This window comes from Rattus rattus, chromosome 2 (assembly GCF_011064425.1).
Source record: "Rattus rattus isolate New Zealand chromosome 2, Rrattus_CSIRO_v1, whole genome shotgun sequence".
In the NCBI taxonomy this organism is placed as follows: domain Eukaryota; kingdom Metazoa; phylum Chordata; class Mammalia; order Rodentia; family Muridae; genus Rattus; species Rattus rattus.
The window spans coordinates 175,166,748-175,188,440 of record NC_046155.1 but is presented as its reverse complement, the minus strand read 5'-3'; the positions used below and the strand labels follow the sequence as shown (position 1 = coordinate 175,188,440).

General features: G+C 38.8%; 1 protein-coding gene and 1 pseudogene across 1 annotated transcript; both read right to left on the bottom strand.

Moving 5' to 3' along the window:
* Positions 1-5,074: 5,074 nt before the first annotated feature.
* Positions 5,075-6,068, bottom strand: LOC116893426 (annotated as a pseudogene).
* Positions 6,069-7,372: 1,304 nt separating this feature from the next.
* On the bottom strand, positions 7,373-21,693 carry LOC116892637 (zinc finger and SCAN domain containing protein 4C-like). The gene is made up of 4 exons (XM_032894457.1): positions 21,652-21,693; positions 18,197-18,687; positions 8,689-8,842; positions 7,373-8,605 (listed from the first exon to the last, which is right to left on the bottom strand). Exons 2-4 carry the CDS (start codon positions 18,590-18,592, stop codon positions 7,644-7,646), a joined length of 1,512 nt encoding a protein of 503 aa, XP_032750348.1. The 5' UTR covers positions 18,593-18,687; positions 21,652-21,693; the 3' UTR covers positions 7,373-7,643.

Below are 21,693 nucleotides of genomic sequence, written 5' to 3'. Positions count from 1 at the left end.
AACCATAACAAAGTTACTAGTGAAGTTTTGTATAGATAAACTCAGTCAATATTTTAGCTTCTGTCTTAGTACCGATAATAAATTGTTAGTTCCCTTTTTATGACCTTAATTGGTTTACAACCTCTTGGAATGTGCTCTGGGTAGGAGAAATTCTGGTTATCTAAGAGCAATTAACTGGTGACACTTGGGAGACTGGCAGAGTTCTCATTGCAGTTTTGACTACCAGGGAAAACCCCATTAGTAGTCATACTATAAAAGAGTTTAATAATCACTGACATAATTTTAGGAACTCTTATAGGATCATCATTAAGACTTAAAAATCATCTCTTTGTGTATACAGCATCACTACAAGACAGGTACATCTTCATAGCTCTGCAGAGATGTGCTGCAAAGGGATGGGCTATTACTTAGTGATTGTTATATATGTTTAATAATAACAGGAAAAGCATATTAATAGCAGAAACCTTTCCTAAAATGAATTCCCTTATAGCCTTGCTTAATAAGGGCAAACCTGTGGCAGATTATATAATAATCTGAAGCAGGTTGTCTCAGGAAGATCACCTGCTACTTATAAGCTTGGCCCATTATGGCTCCCAACATCTTACCATTAAGTGCAGGTGAGGGGAAATGGAACTCTGTCCCACCTGCTTCTGCAGACAAGAGGAAAACCACTATCTGCTTGGACTCAAGACACCACTGACAGTAATGCAAATGATAAAAACTGGGGAAGGAATTGGAGTGATTGCTTAGTATTTTCTGCCACTTGGGTCTACTGTTGAGCCGGTTTCTAAGACTATAACCCTATATCAATGACAAATGGACTAAGTTAAATGGCTTGTTTTCTAGTGATCTGAGCTCAGACTGGAATGTACCAGCAGAGGAGTGGGGGAACTGGGTAGATAAAGAAAGAACGTTACTTCTGATGTCCCAGGAACTGATTTCTAATGCTCAAAAGTAATCAGGTGATGACAAAGAAAAAGGAGAGAGAATGCCAACTGGACAATCTAAAATGAAAATAAAAAAAAAAAACAGAAAAAAAGAAAAAAGAAGCAAGGTGAAAACAACTATTTCATACAGGATACAGAAGAGCTCGAAAAGGACATTAGAGAAGAGATGCTGGTGACTACTTGCAAAGCAATTCCAAACTGGGATAACATTTGTTCCCTGAAGACCATGAGTACTATTGATCCAGCTGAAGTAGAGGTTAAAAATGAACAGTGTATCCAGACTCTTCTGCCTACTATTTCTGCTGAGCTCTTCTCAACTGCCACAGATATTACAAGGTTCACAGACAAACGCAAGTCAAATATGAAGCAAAACAGTGTGCCTCCCTCACCTGTGTCACAGACCAGGTCTGAAACTAACTGCCAATCTCCAAAACAAATAAAAGAGAAGAAAAAAGCAAATGGGAAATGTGATATTTTTGTCTTGAATTGGATATGTGTTTACAAATACTGTCTTGAAGATTATGTTCTCTATGCAATAAGTTTGTAAACATGTACTGAACTGTATATAAATTTAAACCAAGTTTTAAAACAAAAATGAACAAAAACACCATAAAATGGAATGAAAGGAAAATTAATTTATGAAATTAAGTTGTCAACATAATATATCCTATAGTGCTGGAAGACACTTGGGAGAGTCTTTTCAATTGAATGAGAATGATCTTAATTTAAGAATATTATCCTGGTTTTACAACAGTTCTCTGTTTACAACTGATTGTGCCTTGTCTCATCTGCAGTTTAGGAATAATGGATTCTGATTAAAGAGAAGGCTTCCTAGAAACCAGTATGCAAGTCCTTGGGTCTTATGAATGACCTTAGACGATTTCAATCGGTTTTAGACTTAATTCAAAGTGCTTTGATCAAATGCATAATCTTCCATATCTTATGTATTTGTTGTAGTGATTTGTATTAAAGAATCAGAAGTGCAAATAGAAGTCATTTATCATTTGTTTAACTAACTGCCTTGGATTAGTTTACAGTTCTTTAAAAGTTAAAGCAGTAAAAAAAATGCAATTGACTGACCCTTGTATTACTTATAAGTTATTTTTGATAGTCTTACATTACTTGAATTATTTAAAGCAAGAGTATATTTTAAATGAAGAAAAGTAAACTATATTATTTATTTGATACATACAAGGCTGAGACTAGCAAACAATGCTCTTGTTTATGATTTGAAGACTTTTCAGGCAAAATCCAAATTAAATTTTCCCCTTCCCTACCAAATTCCCAGTGTCTACTCTTTGTTGTTAGTACATGTTTTACCTTAAGGATGAAGTAATTCACAGTTTTTGAGCATGTGAGAAAGAGTGGAAAAGTAGTCAGACAGCTTTAATTGACATTGTCTTGAGACCTCCAGTTACCAGGAATACATTTTTTAACTGCCTTAACCTGCACTGCATTGGATATGCACCAATTTCTTGAATGCAATTCATGATTTTACAAAAAATTTCATTTGGCTTGAAATTGTGTTGATTTAAATGTCACTATTTTTAGGCACTGTGCGGTCCCTAGGAAACCTGTAGGCCTCTCTGTAACTGCAAATAGTGCATGCATGGCCATGTACACTGTAAATAGCAGCTTGTTTCCTGGTGGCACCTGGGATGATACTGTTTAAAAGCTATGACCAAGGGTCATAAATACTGTCACTTATATTTGTCTATAGCCTGAGCTACTGTCCTCATGGATCAGTATTAGGGTGTGCATTCAATAAACCATCCCTGTTGGACTAAGACTGGTGTTTGTGTGGTTTGTGGGCAACTCTTGGCGTCCTAGTAATCTTAAATACTATGTGAGCATGAGCCTGACTTTGCTCTATGGCTTTACCTCCCCAGTGCTGGGGATACAGGACTGTTCTACTTCTTCAAGCACTCTTTTTATTATTTTTGTTTGTTTGTCTGTTTTGTCATGTCCTTTAGATGTAGTCTCTCTATATATAGCCCTAGTTTTATTGAGCTTGCTAAGTAGATTGGACTGGTTTCATAGTCACAGAGATTTTTCTGCTTCTCCATCCTGAGTGCTGAAATTAAAGTTTGAGACATGTTGCTATGTTTCCTAATTGCTGATTTTTTTAAACGTGTGAGATTATTTCAAGTGGATAGAAAATTTGCAGAAAAGTGAATAAGAACTTTTCTCATTCCATTTTACTCAGACTAGCTGGGACTCTGTTCTGGCTGTGTGAACATTCTGAAGGCAGAATGCTTGCCTTTCAAGAACTCATACCTAGCATGGTTTATACTATATGCCAAAAAAGAGCTTATAATTTAATTTCCTCCCCCAAACAGTATTACACCATATAAGCCCAGACGAACTGTCAAATCCAGACTATGATACCCCTGTAGCAACATTATCTCATCTCTTAGCAACTCTCACATTTTCCCAATAATCACAATGCCACCTTTTGTGCCAAAAAGAAAGAAAGCATTCTAGTGAAATTATAAGCCAGAATTAAATGTATTTTTAGCAACCTTCCTTTAGAGTATGTTTAAATCCAAATTTTATTTACTGGAAAACAGATTCCATAATAAGAAAAGCTACTGCCTAGAAGATATACAAAATGAGAACAAAACATCCTCAGATGTTTTGGAGCTGGTTACCACATAATAATTTCTCTAATATGCAGAGAAAGCTCACAGACAATTCAGTAGATGAGAGGCTAAGAATTAAGTCAGGGAAGACGGAAAATAATGTTCAGGTTGATAAAAAGAAAAGTAATAAAAATTGTCCCTTTTTGGAAATGGGAAACTAAAAGTAAAATTGAGATCTGAATGAAACCTTAAAAGTGTGGATACAGACCATGTAAATGCACCTGAGCCTGGTGCTCCTGGCTTATGGTGTCACAGTTTAAAGAACAGCATTAAAGCCAGAACTGGAACTTTTCCCTGTGTGGTTTCATCTGTTAACATGTCTTCTCTCACCATAGAGGTGATGCAGCTCTTAGCAGCTCAACGGGTTATTAGGATGTGCATACTACAGAGGACCAGATGACCACATGCAAAACTGATTTTTTCTTTGCCCCAATTTTTTCTATAAAAATTTATTATAAATTAAGTGTGTTAGTAATGTAACTGCTCTAGATAACAGAAGAAGCCAGAGATATATTTTCTTGAAGAAATAAGTATATACAAGAAGCTTAATTTTACACAAAGTATTTTGATGTACCTTCTAGAGAAAGTGGATGTTATTGATCATGACTAATGGGTAAAATGAACCGACCGGGCCACAGGCCTGTGGTAGTAGGTTTTAGTTACTTTTTAATTTAATTCATTGTACAAACTAAGAGATGACAATGTGGTATTTTCATATATGTGCATTATGTGCTTCTGTCATATTCATCCATTCAGTATCTCATCTGTTACCATTTTATGTTCTCTAGATTTATGCCTCATCTCAGAAATTCCTATTTTATTCTGGTTCACATAATAGAAAATGTACCATTTGCCTTTCTTAGGCTAATTTTCTTAAGGCGACCTCCATTTCCATAATTTTTAGGACATTTTCAGACCAATGGTGACATTTGGAGGACTGTAATGTCAACATATGAGAACAATAGCTTGGAGCTGGAGAGCTGGCTCAGTGGTTAAAAGCATGTAGTCATTTTCTAGAAGATCCAGGGTTTATTTTTAGCATTCAATAATTGTTTAAAACTATGAGTAACTTCAGTCCTAAAGGGTCCAATGCCCTCTTCTGATGTTGTCAGGTATTTTATGCATATGGTATAGACAAACATGCAGGAAAAAATACCCATACATATAAAATAAAAACGAACACAGTTTCCTGAGACATAACATAATGTCTTCCCTATTTTATCATCATTTACATACTGTTTACTGATATGTAGAGATTAATAAACTGTGATAAATCTATATATTTCTGTAGATAAATTTATTTTAAAAATTATGCATTACTGGATTTTAAAGTCTGTAAGGAAAATACTCTGATCAAATGACTAGTGAGTTCTCCACACTGAAAAAGTTAGTTACTGGAGGATTGGTGTTCTCATACTATTGTCTTAGTATCCTCCGACAGATAAAAAGATTATCCATACTTAGAAATAAAGAGACAACTAGGGTTCATGTCATACTTGAAGGTTGCCATCTTCTACCACAGCAGGGTAAACACAGGCTGGAATTCAACTTCCTATTGCTAATGAGACCAAAGGGGCAAAACGCGGGAAAGCATATATCTAGAAACAGAAATACACTTAACTCTCCATAGCTTCGGGTATGTGGAGTAGGTTGTAAAGATAACCACAGTAGAAGAGAATTAGTAAGAGACTACAAATGTGCACAGCTGGATGAGGATTGTTTGGGCAGCTCTGTCTTCAGAAGAGATTTTCAGAAAGTTCTGAGTACTGTGGCTATACTTTATTTGTCTCGTGTCTGTAGAGGATATATACCATGGAGATACTTGAGCAGGACATGAGTCCCAGACACAGTCCTTAAGAGAGGCACAGTAAGGACATATGAGGTGTAGTTGCCCCACTGCCAGAAGCAAGCAATGAGCAGTACCAATGAACTCATCCTGTTAAGTCACATTTTTATTGTACCTGGGGCCTGACATTCTTGCTGGAGTCAAGATGTTTATAAGCCAGTGCACAAGCTACCTCTGTGATTAAGAGTGACCAATGTACTTGGTGGCTCTGGGTTTCACCTTCATCCACCTGGAGTTGCTGGGGCTGATTGTGATTGCCTGGTAGCTAGTCAGTAGACAAATGTTATACACAGACATCCAGTGTTATTCAGTACCAATTTATAGGCAGTATCATCCAGGAAATCCTTAAATCCGAAATCTAGCCTTGTCTGTGGAATACCTTTTGAGATGATAGTTGAATAGTTGGCAAAAGTCATTTGCTCTATAATCACATCTTTGGACATTAAATGCTTCCCAGTTAATAGGAAAAAGGCTTACAAAAGCGTTAATTGTGAAGCATTCCCATTGAAATCTGGGGGAAGGGGAAAATGCCCACTGCCACATTTGCAGTAGCCATTTATATTCCTATTTCAAAAAATAAATCTAATCGGATCAACAGACCATAGAAATGCATTGAGTGTGCATTATTTCATGAAGTTAGTTTAAATAAAATAGCCATTACTTCACTGTATTTATGTAGCTTTCACTGAAGAAATGTCTAAAATTTTAGACTTCTTTATAGAAGTAGATGTCCTCTATTATTTAAATGCAAAGTAAAGTAATAGATATGTCTCTTAAAGATTAATATTTTCACTAGATGCAGTGGCATAAGCCTCAATCCTAGCATCCAAGGGGCAGAGGCAGAGACAGACAGATCAATGAATCAGAGGTTAACCTTGACTACCAACTCACTTATAGGAAAGCCAGGTTACATTCAGAAAAACCCTGTCAGAAAGAAAGAACGAAAGAAAGGAAGGAAGGAAGGAAGGAAGGAAGGAAGGAAGGAAGGAAGGAAGGAAGGAAGGAAAGAGAAAAGAAAGGAAAATTTGTTTTCATTAGTTTTAACTAAATACTAATGATTTTTCAAGGAGAAACTTTTAGAATATGCCATCATTTCATGAATTAATGTGACTGAAATTCAAACTCCATCAAAAGAAACAACAAAATATATTGAGTAGTTATATATTCACATTTTACAAAGATTAATTGTAGCTAAGACTTATTTTGTTTTTAATTATGTTTGCTGGGGGAGGTTGAATGTAAGTATGAGGGTCAACAGAGGCCATAGGCATGAGATCTTCTACAGTTCAATTTATAAATGTTAGACACTGGCCGGAGCTAGGTGCTGAACTCAGGTTCAACATAAAAGCATTATGTACCTCTCACATGACTCCACCATAAAGAAAATATTTAAAACTAATTTTGGAAAAATGTAACATATAAAACAAATGAGGAATGGATTCACACTTGGATAAATTTCCTACAAACATCTCAGAAATGTCCAAAGTTTATGCAAAATGAAATACATCACCCTCCAAAATTAAGGAAATACAATGAGGGATGCAAATCAAAGTGGCAACGTGAGGTCATATTCTGTGTAGATCAGGTAAAAGTCAAAACAAATTAACCCGAATAAAAGCAGGAGATCTGATGGACCCACAGACACAAAACGGCTCCTTCAAACAGGAAATACAAATATATACACTCAAGCATACACACATAAAATAAAAATTCTTGAAAGGCAGATCCAGTGGCAGAGATATTTGTCAGAGCTCAGCTTCCTAAGAACTGTGGAGAATGAAGACAAGAGGATGGTATGTTCTTCAAAGTAACCTTTCCTGGAGAACAAATTGTTAACCAAGAAAGTCTGTAACAAATAAGATGGAAGGTAAGACACCATAGCCCCACACACTGGCACCCACTAACATGCTGGATACACAAACACACAAGAAACATAAAACAAGAGAAACAGATCTTTATTTACTACTGGGAAATCCAATAACAGCCAGTATTTAGGTACTTGGAAAACTTTAGTAAACAGACAAAAACTTCATTTTTAACTTCACATGCCAATGGCATGGGACAACACATGGAAGGAACAATCTAAATATTAAATGAATCATCCTCACTGGTTAACTATTACTGAGAAGCTACATGCTACTTCATGTGCAGATGAGACACTGAGGATGAGTGAAGCCCTACCTGTCTCTGGTGAGTAAGGTCCACCGTTCATTCTGATTTGTGGAACTTCCTCAGGTGACGGTGGTACGTGGATGACTGGCGGAAGCTACTATTACACAGAGAGCAGGAGTAAGGCTTCTCTCCTGTGTGGATTCTCTCATGAGCCTGCAGGTTGGTCTTGTATCTGAAGGCCTTTCCACATGAACTGCATGTGAAAGGCTTCTCTGCCTTGTGTATGGCCTCATGAACCTGAAGTTCTGACTCCTCATAAAAACCTACCTGGCATTCCTTACAGAAAAACGGTCTCTCCTTTCTGTGTGTTTTCTGGTGGATGGAGAGGTTGCAGGGATATTTGAAGGTTCTGGAACATTCCTCACATTTATATGGTTTGGGGTCTCTCTGGAGTCTCTCCTGGTAACCCTCAAAGGTGGAATTTACCTCATAATTCTGGAAAAGGGGGACAGGCTTAGGAGTAGGCTGCTCTGCCCTGGAAAGGAACCCTGGTACCTTCATAGGGACTACTTCAGAAGAAGCTGCCCATAGGGACTCTTGCAGGGACCTGGAGGTACCGCACACTGCAATTCTTAAATCCTGTGGCACTCCATAAGAAACACCTTCCATATCAGGCTCAGAATACTGCTCTCTCTGGATAATAAAAATGGAATCCTCCTCATTTGTGAGACTAATACCACCGTTTACATCAGTAGTGTTGTGGCCATCCCCAATGTCCTCAGACTGTTCTGTCAGTGAGAGAAACACTGGTTTTGCCTCCATAAGGACATCTTCAGAAGAAGGTGCTCTCAGGGACCTTTCCTGAAACCTCGAAGTACCTTGACTTGCTCTTCTGACAACCTGTGGGATTTCATATAAAACATCCCCCTCTTCAGGCTCTTGATACTGCACTCTCTGGAGAGTGAGGAGGGAATCCCTCATGGTTCCTATACTATTAACACTGCCATTTCGAACACTAGCATTCCAGGGAGTTTGGCAGTTTTCTGTATTTTCATATCCTGTGAAAATAAGACAGCCAGTGAAATTGTGCACAAGTAAGGATCCACACAACATCCCTCTTCTGTCCAGCCTTCTGACTCACCTGTTGCCGTATCTTTGGGGATAGCCAAGAGTGACCTTACATTCTCTTCTGTTGGAGTTGCTGCTGCTTTCTGTTGCTCCAAATGTGTGATGACTTCTTTTAAGGGCATGTTCTCAGAAAAGAGGGCTTCCTGCCCATGCATACAAACATGGACCTGTAAACAAAACCAGGTGACCACTGTAAGCCTCTACTTTAACATGTAGCTTCTGGTCAATGATGGACCAGCCTGACTCCATCTCAAGGTTAGAAACCTTATTACAAGGTCAAAATAGAATCATTGCTGGTATTTTGTAAAACTTGAATTTGACCATGTCTGAAATTTAACATTTTCTAAAGCCTATATACTCTGACCATGTCCTGACCTCCACTCTAGTAAGTTTTGAAAGGTTCAGCCAAATTCCTATATAAACAAAAAAGTCCCCAAGTCTTGGATTGCCTCTAGTCTTGCAGGTTTAAAGCTATATAACCCCACTGTCTGTGGGTTCACTATTTTCTCAAAGCCAAATTTTGAAAAATGGCCTTGTCTGACATAAAATAGGGCTTGCTTAATTCAAGCAAAAAAAAAATGTGTGATTGTTTTTATTCTCATACATTCTGTGAACTTAACTATCGGTGATTGTAATTTTCAGTCTTGAATCACAGGATTTCGACATATACTCTGCAGTAGATACCACTTTGGTGTCTTGGCCTCAGACAGACAATTATTAATTTCTGACTTGGAACCCCACGGCCTTCCATTTTCATTCTCAAGTCTATCCTGACTTCCATCCTGGTAAGATACATTTTGAAAGGTTCAGTCTAATTCCTACATAAAAATACAGCACCCAAATCTTGGAAAGCTCTGGCCTTTCAGCATTTTAAGCCATATAAACCCCACTGTCTCTTTCTTCATTGCTATTTTCTCAAAGCCCACTTACGAGAGATGACCCTGTGTAAAAGAAAATAAAACTTGTTTAATTCAACCAACAATTTGGGTGATGGTCTTTACTCATTTACTCAGTGGGATTAACTATGTGCGATTATCATTTTCTGCCTGAATCCTCAGGATCTCTACATATTTTGTGCAGTGGATGCCCCTTTTATGTCTTAGCATCATACAGGCAACTGTTGCTTTCTGTCTAGAAACCTCATGATGCTCCATATTCATTCTAAAGTAGCTAAGACTTTCCTGTCTCCCAACTCTAGCCATTGTTTGTCAGTGGACCCACCATATCTGTCACTTCACTTTTCTGAGTGGGCTCTATTTCTAATACCTATATTTTTTGTCCCTTCCATTAAATACTAGCCCTAGACAACTACCATTGTTCAAAGAAATTCTTGACAAGAAAGCTTTAATTTGAGGGGGGCATAGTTTATTTATTATTAAGTCTTTAACAAAACTCGCACTTGTCTGAAACAAGCCTACACTTAATGAATGTTGACAAAAGAAGAAGCACACTGCTTCTGATCTTAGGAACAGGACTGGATATTGTGGCAGTAGTTTACTTGGAATTCAGTTTCAATCATGAAATTTTGAATTTAAAATAAAGTTCAGGAGTGTTCAACAAAGAATAAAACAAGAATCTTGCTGATCCCGGCCCACAGCTCACTGCTGCCAAACCCCTTGGGACAGAGAGCTCACCACCGGGACAGGTAGGCACTCCTGAGACTACAGAGCAGGAGAGACCACCAATACTGCCCACGACTGCCCACATCCCTGGCTCAAGAAGAAACTGTATGCGGACTCTGGGACCCGGAAGATAGGGGCACTCGAACAGCAGATCCCCCAGAGGCCAGACACCTCCCTGACCTGAAGGGACCATCAACAGTTCTCTGCACCCAAATCCCGTGGGAGGGAGAGCTAAACCTTCAGAAGGGCAGACACACCTGGGAAGCCAGAAGAGACTACACTCTGCCCAAATTTCTGACTCCAGAGGAAAACACCTAACACCATCTGGGACCCTGGAGCAAGGGGGCCCTGGGAAAAGGCATCGCAGGCCCTCTTGGTTGCCACTCTAACCAAGAGCTCAAAAGCAGCACCCCACGAGCAACTTGAGCCGCGGTACCACAGGTAAGACCAACTTTTCTGCTCCAAACGACCTGCCTGGTGGACTCAGGACACAGGCCCACAGAACAGCTGAAGACCAGTAGACAGGAAAGACTATACACCTGAAAGGAGAACACTCTGTCCCCATAACTGGCTGAAAGAAAACAGGAAAACAGGTCTACAGCACTCCTGACACACAGGCCTATAGGACTGTCTAGCAACTGTCAGAAATAGCAGAACAAGGTAACATCAGAGATAACCTGATGGCAAGAGACAAGCGCAGGTACCCAAGCAACAGAAACCAAGACTACATAGCATCATCGGAGCCCAATTCCCCACCAAACCAAACTCTGAATATCCAAACACACGAGAAAAGCAAGATCTAGATTTAAATTCACATTTGATCATGATGATGGAGGACTTCAAGAAAGACATGAAGAACTCCCTTAGAGAAACGCAGAAAAACATAAATAAACAAGTAAAAGCCTATAGAGAGGAATCACAAAAATCCCTGAAAGAATTCCAGGAAAACACAATCAAACAGGTGAAGGAATTAAAAGTGGAAATAGAAGCAATAAAGAAAGCACAAAGGGAGACAACCTTGGACATAGAAAACCAAAGGAAGAGACAAGGAGCCATAGATATAAAAATAACCAACAGAATACAAGAGATAGAAGAGAGAATCTCAGGAGCAGAAGATTCCATAGGAATCATCAACACAAAGGCCAAAGAAAATGTAAAACGGAAAAAGCTACTGGTCCAAAACATACAGGAAATCCAGGACTCAATGAGAAGATCAAACCTAAGGATAATAGGTATAGAAGAATGAAGACTCCTAGCTCAAAGGCCAGTAAATATCTTCAACAAAATCATAGAAAAAAACTTCCCTAACCTAAAGAAAGAGATGCCCATAAACATACAAGATGCCTACAGAACTCCAAATAGATTGGACCAGAAAAGAAACTCCTCCATTCACATAATAGTCAAAACACAAAATGCACAAAAGAAAGAAAGAATATTAAAAGCAGTAAGGGAAAAAGGTCAAGTAACATATAAAGGCAGAACTCTCAGAATCACACCAGACTTCTCACCAGAGACTATGAAAGCCAGAAGATTCGGGACAGATGTCATACAGACCCTAAGAGAACACAAATGCCATCCCAGGTTACTGTATCTTGCAAAACTCTCAATTAAAATAGATGGAGAAACCAAGATATTCCATGACAAAACCAAATTTACAAAATATCTTTCTACAAATCCAGCACTACAAAGGATAATAAATGGTAAAGCCCAACAAAAGGAAGCAAGCTACACCCTAGAAAAAGCATGAAACTAATCATCTTGGCAACAAAACAAAGTGAAGAAAAGCACACAAACATAATCTCACATCCAAATACTAATATAACAGGAAGCAACAACCACTATTCCTTAATATCTCTCAACATCAATGGTCTCAACTCTCCAATAAAAAGACACAGATTAACAAACTGGATAGGCAATGAGGACCCTGCATTCTGCTGCCTACATGAAACACACTTCAGAGACAAAGACAGACACTACCTCAGAGTGAAAGGCTGGAAAACAACTTTCCAAGCAAATGGTCTGAGGAAGCAAGCTGGAGTAGCCATTCTAATATCAAATAAAATCAATTTTCAACTAAAAGTCATCAAAAATGATAAAGAAGGACACTTCATATTGATCAAAGGAAAAAGCCACCAAGATTAACTCTCAATCCTAAATATCTATGCTCCAAATACAAGGGCACCTACATACATAAAAGAAACCTTACTAAAGCTCAAAACACACATTGCACCTCACACAATAATAGTAGGAGATTTCAACACCCCACTCTCATCAATGGACAGACAATGGAAACAGAAATTAAAGAGAGACATAGACAGACTAAGAGAAATCATGAAGCAAATGGACTTAACAGATATTTATAGAACATTCTATCCTAAAACAAAAGGATATACATTCTTCTCACCACATCACGGTACTTTCTCCAAGACTGACCATATAATTGGTCATAAAACAAGCCTCAACAGATATAGAAATAATCCCATGCATCCTGTCAGACCACCATAGGCTAAACCTGGTCTTCAATAACAATAAGGGAAGAACGCCCACATATACATGGAAGTTGAACAATTCTCTACTGAATGATAACTGGTCAAGGAAGAAATAATGAAAGAAATTAAAGACTTCTTAGAATTTAATGAAAATGAAGGTACAACATACCCAAACTTATGGGACACAATGAAAGCTGTGCTAAGAGGAAAACTCACAGCTCTGAGTGCCTGCAGAAAGAAACAGGAGACAGCATATATCGGCAGCTTGACAGCACACCTAAAAGCTCTAGAACAAAAAGAAGCAAATACACCCAGGAGAAGTAGAAGGCAGGAAATAATCAAACTCAGAGCTAAAATCAACCAAGTAGAAACAAAAAGGACCATACAAAGAATCAACAGAACCAAAAGTTGGTTCTTTGAGAAAACCAACAAGATAGATAAACCCTTAGCCAGACTAAGGAGAGGACACAGAGAGTGTGTCCAAATTAACAAAATCAGAAATGAAAAGGAGACATAACTACAGAATCAGAGGAAATTAAAAAAAATCATCAGATCCTACTACAAAAGCCTATATTCAACAAAACTTGAAAATCTGCAGGAAATGGACAATTTCCTAGACAGATACCAGGTACCAAAGTTAAATCAAGAACAAATAAACCATTTAAACAATCTCATAACTCCTAAAGAAATAGAAGCAGTCATTAAAGGATTCCCAAACAAAAAGAGCCCAGGTCCAGAAGGCTTCAGTACAGAGTTCTATCAGACCTTCATAGAAGACTTCAAACCAATACTATCCAAACTATTCGACAAAATTGAAACAGATGGAGCACTACTGAATTCCTTCTACGAAGCCACAACTACTCTTATACCTAAACCACACAAAGACCCACCAAAAGAAGAGAACTTCATACCAATTTCCCTTATGAATATCGATGCAAAAATACTCAATAAAATTCTTGCACACCAATTCCAAGAGCACATAAAAACAATCATCCATCATGATCAAACAGGCTTCATCCCAGGCATGCAGGGTTGGCTTAATATATGGAAAATCATCCAGGTAATCCACTATATAAATAAACTGAAAGATAAAAACCACATGATCATTTCATTAGGTGCAGAGAAAGCATTTGAGAAAATCGAACACCCCTTCATGATAGAAGTCCAGGAAAGGATAGGAATTCAAGGCCCATACCTAAACATAGTAAAAGCCATATACAGCAAACCAGTCACTAACATTACACTAAATGGAGAGAAACTTGAAGCAATCCCACTAAAATAAGGGACTAGACAAGGCTGCCCACTCTTTCCCTTACTTATTCAATATAGTTCTTGAAGTTCTAGCCAGAGCAATCAGACAACAATAGGAGATCAAAGGATACAGATTGGAAAAGAAGAAGTCAAAATATCACTATTTGCAGATGATATGATAGTATAATTAAGTGATCCCAAAAGTTCCCCAGTGAACTACTAAACCTGATAAACACCTTCAGCAAAGTGGCTGGGTATAAAATTAACTCAAATAAATCAGTAGCCTTCCTCTACACAAAAGAGAAACAAGCCGAGAAAGAAATTAGGGTAACAACACCCTTCATAATACTCCCAAATAATATAAAATACCTCGGTGTGACTTTAACGAAGCGAGTTAAAGATCTGTACGATAATAACTTCAAGCCTCTGAAGAATGAAATTGAAGAAGACCTCAGAAGATGGAAAGATCTCCCATGCTCATGGATTGGCAGAATTAACATAGTAAAAATGGCCATTTTACCAAAAGCGATCTACACATTCAATGCAACAAATACCAATCCAATTCTTCAGAGAGTTAGACAGAACAATTTGCAAATTCATCTGGAATAACAAACAACTCAGGATAGCTAAAACTATCCCCAACAATAAAAGGACTTCTGGGGGCATCACTATCCCTTACCTCAAGCAGTATTATAGAGCAATAGTGATAAAAACTGCATGGTATTGGTACAGAGACAGATAGACCAGTGGAATAGAACTGAAGATCCAGAAATGAACCCACACACCTGTGGTCACTTGATCTTTGACAAAAGAGCCAAAACCATTCAATGGAAAAAAGATAGCATTTTCAGCAAATGGTGCTGGTTAAACTGAAGGTCAGCATGTAGAATGCAGATTTATCCATGCTTATCACCCTGTACAAAGCTTAAACCAAGTGGATAAAGGACCTCCATATCAAACCAGATACACTCAAACTAATAGAAGATAAAGTGGGGAAGCATCTGGAACACATGGGCACTGGAGAAAATTTCCTGAACAAAACACCAATGGCTTATGTTCTAAGATCAAGAATCAACAAATGGGATCTCATAAAAGTGCAAAGCTTCTGTAAGGCAAAGGACACTGTTGTTAGGACAAAATGGCAACCAACAGATTGGGAAAAGATCTTTCCCAATCCTACAACAGATAGAGGGCTTATATCCAAAATACACAAAGAACTCAAGAAGTTAGACCGCAGGGAGACAAATAACCCTATTAAAAAATGGTTTCAGAGGTAAAGAAAGAACTCACAGCTGAGGAATGCCGAATGGCTGAGAAACACCTAAAGAAATGTTCAACATCTTTAGTCATAAGGGAAATGCAAATCAAAACAGCCCTGAGATTTCACCTCACACCAGTGAGAATGGCTAAGATCAAAAACTCAGGTGACAGCAAATGCTGGTGAGGATGTGGAGAAAGAGGAACACTCCTCCATTGTTGGTGGGATTGCAGACTGGTACAACCATTCTGGAAATCAGTCTGGAGGTTCCTCAGCAAAGTGGACATTGAAGTACCTGAGGACCCAGCTATACCTCTCTTGGGCATATACCCAAAAGATGCCCCAACATATAACAATGACACGTGCTCTGCTATATTCATAGCAGTCTTATTTATAATAGCCAGAAGCTGGAAAGAACCCAGATGGCCTTCAACAGAGCAATGGACACAGAAAATTTGGTACATCTACACAATGGAATATTACTCAGCTATCAAAAACAATGACTTTATGAAATTCATAAACAAATGGAGGGAACTGGAAAATATCATCCTCAGTATGGTAACCCATTCACAGAAAAACACACATGGTATGCACTCATTGATAAGTGGCTATTAGCCCAAATGCTTGAATTACCCTAGATGCACAGAACACATGAAACTCAAGAAGGATGATCAAAATGCAAATGCTTAACTCCTTCTTTAAAAGGTGAACAAGAATACCTTTGGCAGGGAACAGGGAGACAAAGTTTAGAACAGAGGCAGAAGGAACACCCATTCAGAGCATGCCCCACATGTAGCCCATAGATATACAGTCACCAAACTAGATAAGATGGATGAAGCAAAGAAGTGCAGGCCGACAGGAGCCGGATGTAGATCTCTCCTGAGAGACACAGCCAGAATACAGGAAATACATAGGCAAATGCCAGCAGCAATCCACTGAACTGAGAATGGGACCCCCCTTGAAGGAATCAGAGAAAGGACTGGAAGAGCTTGAATGGGCTCGAGACCCCATATGAACAACAATGCCAACCAACCAGAGCTTCCAGGGACTAAGCCACTACCCAAAAACTATACATGGAATGACCCTTGGCTCCAACCTCATAGGTAGCAATGAATAGCCTAGTAAGAGTGGAAGGGGAAGCCCTTGGTCCTGCCAAGACTGAACCCCCAGTGAACGTGATTGTTGGGGGGAGGGTAGTAATGGGGGGAGGATGGGGAGGGGAAGTCCATATAGAAGCTCAGGGGGAGGGGTTAGGGGGATGTTGGCCGGAAAACCGGGAAGATGAATAACAATCAAAATGTAAATAAGAAATACTCAAGTTAATAAAGATAAAAAAATAAATAAAACTAAAAATAAACTATTTTTACTCTGAAAAAAAAGAATAAAACAAAATGAAATGAGAACTCATTTATAGAGTAAAAGAACTCCAACCAACAGTGTATGTGTTGGTGGGAGGGGGAGTGTTCCACACCTATCACTTCGCTAGAGAAAAAGAAATGAAATCAAAACTGAAATACATATGCATAGCCTCTTACAATGTGAGTATGGGACTTTATTTAAATGTGTATATTTTTTTAATCCCTTCCATTGAGTATTAGCCCTAGACAAGTATTCTTGACCACAGATGTTCTTAAGAAGAAAGCACTAATTTGGAACTCCCTGCCTCCCCAAATTAAAATTGAAAAATGTTCCATCATATGCAAATCTAGACCCTAGAAGAAGATCCAATGTATTTACATTTACCTTTTTTTAAGGCTTAAAAATTTGCACTGAAGCACCAGTATTCATCAAGGCATTGCTTATAAGTGTGTCCCTCTTGTGTGTGAATGTGAAAGCCGCATTTCAACATCAGAATCCTATTTGAAGCCTCAGTTTTCTGGACAGGGTATCTTACATTTATTAGCCAATATGGAAAGCAAGGTAGTCACTTCAATCCCCAAATTCTGCCCTTTATATACAGGGATTGAGAGAGCAAATCTTTTGGGTTCAGACTTCATTTTAGAGAACCTGACCTAAGATTGTACTCAAGTTAACTAACAGGCATGTACCTAGTACCAGTTTACAGGCTACCCCACAACAGGACCTGTTTCTACCAGGTTCCAGGTTACTCCCCAACAAAACCTGTATCTAGCACTAGTTTCCAGGTTATTCTCCTACTAATCTGCACCTCCAGGTTACAAGCGGCCCCTGATACTTCACTTTCTAATAACCACCAATCAGGCGGAAAACAGAAGTTACGTTTACGGGTTTAGTTCCCAGCATCAGTCAATTACGTTAAAGACCACAGTGACCCTTCAATCATATGTGTACCAGGATAAATAGCTCTTTCTTGCCTCTGTAAATGCTTGCCTAAAACTAGGCTCAGTGCTCTATTTTCCTGCTGGGTTAGGGTTGGTAGGTTGTCCAAGCTTGAGCTTGAATAAAGAGACCCTAATATAATTGCACTGGATTAGGCTCCTTCATGTTCTTTTGGGGTTCACGAATGTTTCATGGCACAACAGCATCAGAGACTAGTGCTAAAATCCAGATGTTTAGAGGTGAGCTGAGGTCCCAGCACAGTTCTCATGATTACAAAATGAGTATCTCCTTGACTGAGCCATCCTCCAGAAAGAAGGCATTTCCTTTAAAACCCTTAGATTCTTGCCCAAATGTCAACCTCCCAGTCTCTCTGACACTAGGTAAATATATCATATTTAATTAGAATCTTCAAACATTTGATTGAATCCTTTCTTATTTATTGGTGCTTATTTATAGTATTGTAAATTCAAGCATGCAATGGTTTTGGAGGGGGAAAAACAATCTCCCTAATAACAAAACTACAGCAATTTCTCAGTACTTTTTCCCCATTTCAAATGATTGTCTTTCCTTCCCACATAGCAATTTCTTACCCCAGGTACTTACCATAGCAGGAGGCTTCAAGCACTCATCAGTCAGACCCTGCATGAATCTCCCCATGTTTCTGCCACAGGATTTCCACTTCTCTGTCAAGGCAAACTTGTCCTTGCAATGTCCAGTGATGAGAAACTGCTCCAACACCAGTTGAGAAATCATCTGCTCCTTGCTCTGCTTTTCTGGCTGTAGCCAGGAGGTAAACATCTCCCAGAGTGTTTGCAGCTCCTGCTTTGCCAAGGAGCCATTGTTATTTGGGGAAATGTTGAACTGAACACTTGATGAATGAGAGATGTTTTCTCCCCACTGCACAGCAGAAGCATGAGTTGGAATAAACTCTGCATTGTCTAATTCAAGGTCATTTGACAATGACTTGGGCATAAAGGTTTCTCTGAACTGTGAAGCCATTGTGATGAGAATCCTCAGGAAATTTCAACTATGGCAATTTGGTATTTGTCTTCTGAGTTGAGGCCCTATTTCAGCAATTGGTGAATGTGTAAAAGCTATAAAGTAAAAAGGAAAGAGACACATAAGTAAAGACTCAACGGAAATTTGTCACAGTTAATTTACTAGTTACCTGCTAATTGCGTCACTACATCAGAGAAAATATCAAAAGACAGCTTTTCTGCTGAATGAATCACAGATGGAATCCTAACAGTCTCAGCTCAGTATCTCTAATACAATGCTTGAAGCTTCTCTTGAGGTGAACACATCCTAAGCAAGCAGAGTATGTCACTGTGGTCAAAAAGGAGAGTACCACACTGGAAGGGAATATCAAGATTGGCATTTATCTACCGTGACTTCTGATCCTGTGCTCTTATATATGGTTCATTCCAAAATTGTTAAATTTTTATCGTTTCTAGAGTTTTGGATCCCAGATGCTTCAATGAGGAAGGTCAAACCCTTGGAAGTGACAAAGGCAAGAGGCTCTCCTGAATGTGTCTGAATCATAACAAAGAAAGACAGGGGCTGAACAGGGCTCATCTTTGTAAGCAGAGCTAGACTTGTATTTTATTTGTCAGAAATATATGATGGTTGGCAGACATGATGTGACTACTGTAGTCTGGGTGGAATTAAAATGTTTTGGTCCAAAACTGATTATTTGTTCTTTCCTTTTCTGATTGTTTGTCTGTTCCTGTGTGTGTGTGTGTGTGTGTGTGTGTGTGTGTGTGTTTCCTTGTTTTTGCAAAAGGGTGTCTTGTAGCCTAATCTGATCATAAACTCACTAAGCAGTTGAAAATGCCTTTAAACTCCAATCTTAGTGCTCCACCTCCCCAGTGCTGGGGTTCTTTCACAAGAATCATTTTCTTTTAGGTTTTGGCTTTGGTTTTTGTGAGAAAGTGTCCCTCTAATGCTGGCTGTCCTAGAATTCCCCATGTAGACCAGGGTGGTCTGGAACTCACGGAGATCTGCCTGTTTCTATCTCCTGTATGCTGGGATTAAAGGGCTATGCCATCGATACTGGCTTTTTCCAAACATTCTAATATTTAGGTTGAATTATGGACCATTAAATTCAAGAGCTGAGAGATTAACCCGCAATACTTCAGACTGTAGCCTTATTTCAAAGAGTGCTGAACCTCTGTACAAAGTCAGAATTCTAAATACCATCAGCCCAAAGAGGAATAGCACCTCTGGGATGAAAAATTCTGAGGTCTAAAGTTCCTTAGACTACAATCTGAACAATCTGAATGTTGAAACCAGAAGTTGCATCTTTCATGAGAAGAAAACAATGTCACGTGTTTAGGTTAGAAAGGCAAATTCTGGGAATCAATTAGCTACAAGGTATACCAATATTTGAATTCAATGCAAAAATTCATCATTGGCTGAACTGCTATTTCCTGTTGGTGAATTTCTGAATTTTAATAAGTTAAGTTAACCTTGATCAGAAGAAGCATCCATATGAAAATAGTTGTTTTCATGAGCATAAAAAAAAACACATGCCTAGGGGGAAAAACCCATCCTCTCAGAGAAGAGGTGCAGGTAGGAGGTCCTGTGTGTGTTGTGCGGAGTGGGGAGCATCAATCAGGATGTAACATGAGTAAATAAATTAATGAGGGGAAAATACCATATGCCACTGAGTGTAACTATTTTCTTCCTGCTAACTAACTTTTTGTTTATTTAGTGCTTAGAATTAATTTTTACCTACCTGAAACAATACAAAACATGACACTGGAAAGATGGGAATTGAAAAAAAAATCAACATTTGTTTATATAGATTTCTAATCCTTGAGGAAAAAGGAATCTTTCAGTCACATCTCTTATATCTCAGGCTTTCCTTGAACTTGATACGCAGTCAATGATGACCTCAAACTTCTGATACTTGGGTATATACCTCCCAAATGCTGAGACTGCAGGTGAGAGGGGCACCAGGGATGATTTGGTATGAATTGAAACCCAGGGATTATGGAAGGCAAGCTGACCTACGGCCTCTGCTCTGTCAGACTTTTTTAAAAGAGCAGAACGATGTAAAAAAACAAAAAACAAAAAACAAAACAAACAAAAAAAAAACAATGTGAATCAATCAGCTCAGGAAGGGCCATGCTCTAAGGTAAAATTGCTTATCCATCCATCAGGGAGGTGTGCACAAGCTGTTAATCCCAGCACAAATTGTCCAGGATTATGAAACTATGTCTGTATTACCGGTTTGCATGGTAAACTTCTATTATTTTTTGTTGCATTTTTCTCAAATTCTTATGCTCATATTTTTGTTTGATCAATTTACCACAAAGGATATCTCACTTTTAAAGTTCTAAAGTGGAAAAAAAACAAAAACATGACCCACAGATTAACGCACCGTTTTTCCAAGCTCCAAGTACTCACTTGGGAATCAAACTTTTTCTGTCTGACTAATGTTTACTGGTAAAACATTTACGGATAAGAACACAACACACTGAGCACGAGAGATCGGCATAGGGGTGGAGGATAGGAGTACTACATTTGAGCCTTTAGAATCAGTTGCTGAAACCAACACAACACTCAGTGCAGGCCCAAAGGGATTCCGATAATTCCTACTTCTCTTACACAATTAGCAATGAACATTAAGCCAGAGAAAAGATTCAGCAAAGGATTATAAACCACCACGTTCATACCCAGCATTGACAATAGGCTGAGTGCAGCCTGCATCTGGCACTTACCACACAATGCCTCATTTCTATGAACTTTAACCAAACACTGTGGTGAAAACTGAAGAAAGCTGTTAGCACATGCCTTGGTATACACAAGCAAAATCCTAGAACCCCAAGACCGAGGAAGTTCATGTAAAAAACCCCACAGGGATGGTGGATGTTCAGCCCAGAGCAACATGATAAATTCATTTTTACTTAACTCTGTACGTCTATTTCTCTTGTTCATTCCTGAACTTAGGATAGGTACAGGGGAAATTCATGGAGTGACATCAAGACTAAGTACCTCACTGGAAGTGCTTTGGACCACCCTCAGCCCTTTGTCCCTTCCGGACTGTTACACACCTGGGCCGAAGCTGAAGAAGCCGCGTAGGCTGTTTTCCATAA

What these genes read in the sequence shown, in the direction of transcription:
- LOC116892637 (XM_032894457.1), bottom strand. Translation starts at nt 18,592, where the DNA reads ATGGCTTCACAGTTCAGAGAAACCTTTATGCCCAAGTCATTGTCAAAT. An exon ending in GCTTGAAGCCTCCTGCTATG is followed by an intron (nt 8,843 to 18,196) that starts GTAAGTACCTGG and finishes TTTTGTTTACAG; the next exon opens with GTCCATGTTTGTATGCATGG. An exon ending in CCCCAAAGATACGGCAACAG is followed by an intron (nt 8,606 to 8,688) that starts GTGAGTCAGAAG and finishes TTATTTTCACAG; the next exon opens with GATATGAAAATACAGAAAAC.